Raw genomic sequence first — 6837 nt, 5'->3', positions numbered from 1 at the left:
TTTTAAATGCATATATTAATATCTCGACTTCTATTCATGATCGATGAACATTTATTATCTTAAAAAGTAAGACAAATGAACAAGCTTTAAGATGGTACCAACGAATCCGTTTGTTTTTTTAAATTGTGGAATGTATAAGCCAGATCTAGTTCTTTTTAAAATCTCTATTTGAGGCAACAGTGAGGTACAGTGGAGTTTGTTGAAACTGAACACGTATGGTCGGAAAACAGCTGTAAACAAAAAGAAAGTAAAATTCTTAATTTTTTTTTCTTCGACGTTAAAACTATCTCTCTAAATTTGAAACATGTCAAATCAGAAGAAAATATGGCAGTAGTGCTGATTGCGGTTTTGTATATATGTATTTAGCGGACTCCATTGTGATTTCTAAAACCTGTGAAAGTGGATGGTCCAATGCTGTTTGTGAGTCTGCCATTTTGTGAAGCCAATAAATGTCCACTTCATGGCTTTGGTAGCCCAGTGATGTTGCGAGATTGGTGCGTCGATAGTCTAAAGGTTAGGCCGCCGGAACTGTATTCCTGACGAGACCGCTGGTTGTGTCCTTGGGAAAGGCACTATTTACGAATTTCCCATTTTTGGCTCTTTCCTTTTTGGAGATGGACGTTATAAACTCGGAGGTCCTGCCTCTTAAATAACCTGACAGTCTTGATAAGGACACTTAACGTGTACCAGTTCACCATATTTTTTTCTCCAAATGTCCACTTCTTGTTTCAGCTCCAGGAGCGCTGTAGGGAGAAAAGACAAACGTGAAAGACAAAGTGAGAGTTGTTGGCAGTGACATTTTTTTCTTACATGTGTTTGATTCACGGCTGTTGGATGTGCTCTGCAGGGGTGCAGAAAGCCTACCTACAGGTATTCAAATTGCCAGAACAGATTCTCTCTTTATCGCTCGTTAACTGCGCCTGGGCCAAGTGGGGTTTTTTCCCTTACTCTTCCGGCCGTCATAGATTACACGGCTGTTTTGACGACCAACTACTGTAAAACTCTGACTGTTTGATGACCAACTACTGTAAAACTCTTGACTGATGACCAACTACTGTAAAACTCTGACAATGTGCTCTTCACGATTCATGGGACTACAGGATGTCTGTGTGTTATTTCATGTTTACGAAAATCTAGAGATTGAAGAGTGAAAAATTTTTTTAGAATTTGAAATCATTCTGGTGTATTGTAACAGAAATTTCATATCAATATGAAACAACTTTGTTTTAAAAAGTCCATTTTAGTACGGGGAAGAGTGAACTTCATCAGGTTTTTATTATTTTGTGTCTTGTGGGTTTTTTGCAGTCAGCTGTCAGCAGTATAGAATACATTGCACTTCTGGTTCTGTCGTTGTTTAGTAAAATTACTCAAATTATGTCAGTTGTCAGCTGTGTTTATGTGACTGCAGGATTTTTGAGTTTCTACACATTTTTTTGCGTCAAAGAGTAGCTGCAGTTGCTTGCATGCTGCGCTGGTTGTGAAAAGTCCAGTCGCCTGTACCTCCTGGATAGATCGGATGAGTGGATGGATTTGTTGAATTGTTGGATTAATTTGATGAGTGGATTTGTTGAACTGTTTGATTAATTAGATTTTTTGTATTTGTTTTTAGACCTGTGGTGTCTGATACTTTTGAGCATCTCCTGCTTAGTCTAATGTGCCTACAACTACAACATATAGTTGTAAATTAATTGCAGTTTCTAGCCATAGACGTGCTGTAGTACGTAACACTGTGGGTCGTTGGGGGTGCTCTGGAGTGATTTTCTCTTTTCTGATCAAACATCTATCGTCCTTACATTTGTTCTCCTTCTATTTTGTGTTTGTTTCTCTCTTGTAACACCTCCACTCCCGGCTCTTAAATGACCGAGTTGTGTTGCAAGTGTCGTAAGACTCTTACTAAGACTGACACTTTCACTTCCCACTAGGTTGTGTTCGTCCGCAGGTTGATTTTTGATAGCATGTAAATGTATTTCTCCTCAAAGCATGATCACATTATAAATGAAAAGTATACACTGTTTTTTGAGTCTGTAACACCCAGTTGCGTCTCTACCTCAAGTATACGAGTCAGAGATCTCTAATTATTGTATACAGAGTTTTATTATCACGCGACATAAATTTGTGATGTTCACAAATTTGGTAAGAAGTTTGCAATACAAGTCATTGGCGAATAAATGTTTAAAAGGGCGTATCTGCATAGGGAGACATGACATTAAAATTGCGAATTTAAAACTTTCGCGAAAAATAAAATTGACACAATAATTAAAAAATTATTTAAAATTCACTAAATGTCATCTGATGTATCAAGGGATTCCGAACAACATTTTTTTGACTCGTTTGACTCATCAAATTTTTCTCCACTTTTTTTTTTTTCGAAAATGAGTTTGCAAAATAACATACACCCCCAAAAGTGTTTCCAAATTTGTATGATTTTATGCATTGTACATGCAATGTAAGAAACATGTAGCCTACCTTGTATGTTTCCTATAATGGTACTGTGTAATAAGCATGAACAGTCTAAATGTTATATTTGCCTTTTTTGGGTAGCCATATGTGGCCTGCATTTTATAGTAGGCCAACAGTCGAGCACGAATAGTTAAAACTTGCTGAGGATCAACAAATGTGTTCTCTGAACCGATGTCGAAAAATTAAAGAGATGTGTATATAGATCTATATCAGTCTGGGAATGGCAAACTTTATGAGCTATCAGTGATTTAGGTTTTGTGTGTTCATGTTATCTGTGCTTAAGTGTACGTTCTAAGAATACGTCTCACATATATTATGACAGAGGTGGAGTTTCCATCCTTCATTTTGTTCCAGTGTCCACCTGAGTGACTCAAACAATAATAATTGAATCTGTAAACAAAATGTCACTCGCATGCGGATAAAATTTTGCTAATTGCTCAAACAAACTAAGGGTTGCATTATTTGGGAGTGGAAACTTTGCCTGTTGAATTAAAAGGAATTTATAGATTCTCTCTCTCTTCCCCCCCCTCCCCATTTCCAAACTCAACCTTGCAAAAAGAATATACAATGTTTAAACCACAAAAAGAAAGAAAGAAGGTATTTACAACCTTTTATTTTATATGGAAACTTTGTTAAACAACACGAAACATATTTAAGATACTTTTGATATGAAATATGTATTTCATTTATTATTCATTTTTTTTCCTTTGTCTCTTGTAACTGTAAAATATGTAGGCCTATGCTTTATACGATGTGTGGGAATGGCCTTAAGAACTGAATAAGATACCGACCTATATATTATATTGATACAGAAAGCGAGATAAAAGAAATTAAGCTGGTCGGTGTCCTACTTGACAAAACACGAAGTGTTCCACACAGTCCACAGCATACATAACAGCTGCATGAAGATAGATATATATATAGATATATATATATATATATATATATATATATATATATATATATGTGTGTGTGTATTTTGTGTGCACAGTTATTTATTTGACAAGACTAAACTTGTGAACAAGATATGACTGAGAAGTTTTCGGCCTATGGCTTTTGTTGCTTGTATTACTCAAACAATATAAGATTTTCTTTGGGTCGCTTTTAAAAAAATTGTAATTGTAAGAAAAGTTAAGAAGGGCTTGAGCAGTTTTCTTCCATTGGAAGAAATTCTGAAAGCCTGTTTGTTTGTTGTCTAGTTGGAAAGTCATGTTGTAAATGCCCTGACTCTGTTTTGTTGTACATGTATTATTTAAACATGTGCAGTAATAGTCTAGCATACACATTTCACTGTGTGCATGTTTTAAAATACAAAGAATTATACAATGTTCATGTTTAAGATGGGTGGTTGGCGGGTGCTGTGGTGTGGTTTGCTCCTTCTTTCCTATCAAACATCTATCGTCCTTATCTTTCCTCATTCTTTTTTGTGTTTGTTACTCTCTTGTAACACATCTATTCTTTTGCACTTATATGACCTTGTTGTGTTGCAAGTGCCGTTTAACTCAAACTAAAACTAAAAAGAATTACACAATGTACATGTTTAAGAAAATTTTCTGAGGACCTGAAAGTCTGTACCCCCCAGGGCAGTGCCACTGACTAGTGTCTTTAGGCCATTCCCAAAGGGGGAATATTTCTCGTTCAAGCACAGTAGAATTGTAAATGGGCTGACTCATGTCATGCTCATAACTGTGCCTGATCTACAACAGGGAACTGCTGCTTTTTCTTTCCTGATCCTTACTATTGTCATTTTCTTCTTCTTCTTCTTCTTTTGTATGTTTGTCACTCTCTTGTGACCTGCTATTTCCGGGTGCCTGGATAGTCGAAGCAGACTTTGTGCTGTTGAAGCTAGAGAGGTGAGCAGAGTAAGTCTGATTCCCTGTAAAGACTTCTCTGTTGACACCCACCCCTTGGCGCTCATATGACCTTATGCAGTTGCGAGCGCGGTAAAACCTCTACTATTTTTTTTTAAATATGAAAGTCTGTTCACTATGTATTAAGCAGTATGTTACATGATATATGTCTACTTGGGTTTCAGTGTATGCTGCTTGGATTGCGGTTCTGTGTATACTGAAATTGGTCACTCTTTTAAGGACAAGCGGGCTAGCCCAGATTTCAAGGGTTTCCAGAAATATTGACCTACACCAAAAGTGGGCATTGCCCTACCTATAGGAGAAGTTTGGTTTCATTGGTGTGTATATTTGTTTGGTTATAGAGAAAACTCTCCTTGTCTTTTAAAGAAACTGAACAAGGGGCAAAAACGTTATCTTCTATTTTCTCAAAACAGCATTTTTCGGGATAGCCCTTTTGTGCTTAAAAGGGACCAATTTGTATCTTATGTGCATCTGGCGTGAGTCAAGGGAGATAAGATTTTGTGGTGGCTTTTGTTTCGAGTTCAGGAGTTACCTCGGAGTTACCTCCCGTTGAGCAAGCTGTCTGCTGTTTTCCTGCTCCCTTATATAAGAGAACTGTACATTGTTCTACAGGCCAACCATAGGGGAAGTGATGTTTGGTTTAAGATAGGTTAAAGTTTTACAGCGCTTACAATTACATACTAGTAGGGTCATATGAACGCGCAAGGACAAGATGAAGTAAATTTCTCAAATCTATAAGAAATACTAAGAAAGGTACAAAATTAGTTTTGTAACGAATAATGTTATTTTAGTGTTTTTTAACTTAAACTGTGAGAACCAGCATGGTTTTCCCGACTCTTTGTGTATGTTTTCCTTTTATTCTCAAGCTGGGTGGGTCTGAGGAAGCTCTTTGAAGCTGACACACATGAATGTGCTTCAGTGTGGGTGGTTGGTGGGTGCTCTGGTGTGGTTTGCTCCTTCTTTCCGATCAAGCGTGTTTCGTCTTTATCTTCTCTCCTTCTTTTTTATGTTTGTTACTCTTGTAACACCTCTAATCTTCGGCAGTTATATGACCTTATTGTGTTGCAAGTGCTGTAAAACTCTTACTAAAAATAAAAAAATGTATGTAAAAAATTATATAATATTTATCTACGCAGTATGTGTAAAAGTGTTATTCTGTGATACAGCAGTTGGTTATGTTATATGTATGTCTATATGTATATTATACATACATGTCTGTTCTGTGAAGTGTGCCTGTCTTTCATTTTCATGTGGTACCCAGTGGTTGGTTGGCGGGTGCTCTGGTGTGGTTTGCTCCTTCTTTCCTATCAAACATCTTTCATCCTGATCTCCCCTCCTTCTTTTTTATGTTTGTTACTCTCTTGTAACACCTCTAATCTTCGTAACTTGTATGACCTTATTGTGTTGCAAGTGCCGTAAAACTCTCACTAAAACTAAAAACATCTCACCGAGCAGTTTGATTTAAAATTTCATTCCTTTGTCAAAAATTTAGGAGTAACAAATATAGATGTATGAAGATGATGATTTTTCCACAGATACAATGTTCAGTTGCAATGGGTTTGGGTTTGGGGTTTGTTTTTTGTTTTTTGGGGGGGGGGTGGGTTGGGTTTTTTTCGAGTGTTTCATTCATGTATTTGAAGTATGTTTTGTTTTGTTTGATCTATTCTTTTACTTGTGGATAACTCGCAATGTTTCCGTCCATGGGATGAGCATTGATGCAAGTTTTTGTACAGCCTATTCCCTGCTTCTGTTTTTTCCTTCTCCGCAAATGGGATACTTTGTACGCATTTGGACAAAATAAACGCTTCTATTGTTTTATTGAAGATATCGCAGCAAAGTCTTTTCTGGATTGTTTTGTTGATTGACGCTTGTTAGAGATGAAATTTACTCCTCAGGTTTTTTTGGTTGTTATTGTGGGTGGTTAGCGGGTGCTCGGGTGTGGTTTGTTCCTTCTTTCCTATCAAACGTCTATTGTCTTTATCTCCCCTCCCTTCTTTTTTGTATTTGTTACTCTCTTGTAACACCTCTAATCTTCGGTGCTTATATGAACTTATTGTGTTGCAAGTGCCGTAAAACACTTACTTAACCCTATCCGTATGTCGTGTTTTACTATTGTATTCATACGACGTGGGGTACTCTGTGCCACCACTTTCCAAAGAGGAAATTTACTCGTTAATCCGATCCGTAGGCTTTGCATAGTAGTCTGTCAAAATGATTTTTTGAGAATTAATACTGAAAGTTTCAAAGAGATTTTCGTACTAGAAGAATTCTAAAAATTATGTGAAGAAGAATACAACCCCGGGGGTACAATTTAAATGACCCCAGATCGTACGGATAGGGTTAAACTTTAAAAAAAAAAGAAAATGTTTTTATTAGAAAAATCAGCCACCAACAAAAGTGTGTAAGTGGAAGAGGAAGACCTGACCTGACATGACCTGACCATCAATGATTTATTTATAGAGGCACCAGCCATCCATGTCCAGGTGCTGTTTTAGCCTCTTTTTCC

The 6837-nt window shown here is 36.9% G+C and overlaps 1 protein-coding gene across 1 annotated transcript in view; it reads left to right on the top strand.

Annotated features, from left to right (window-relative positions):
• LOC101852614 (heme transporter hrg1-A) overlaps positions 1 to 3290 on the top strand; it is a 15570-nt gene extending 12280 nt beyond the window's left edge. The window contains exon 4 of the mRNA XM_005095256.3: positions 733 to 3290. Within this exon, the coding sequence (XP_005095313.1) occupies positions 733 to 749 (17 nt within the window). The 3' untranslated portion in view covers positions 750 to 3290. The remainder of the gene's footprint in view (positions 1 to 732) is intronic.
• Positions 3291 to 6837: the final 3547 nt, after the last annotated feature.

The sequence above is a fragment of the Aplysia californica genome, unplaced genomic scaffold, assembly GCF_000002075.1.
Source record: "Aplysia californica isolate F4 #8 unplaced genomic scaffold, AplCal3.0 scaffold00099, whole genome shotgun sequence".
NCBI lineage: Eukaryota > Metazoa > Mollusca > Gastropoda > Aplysiida > Aplysiidae > Aplysia > Aplysia californica.
Note: the sequence above shows the minus strand (reverse complement) of the source record. Positions and strands in the feature narration are given on the sequence as shown.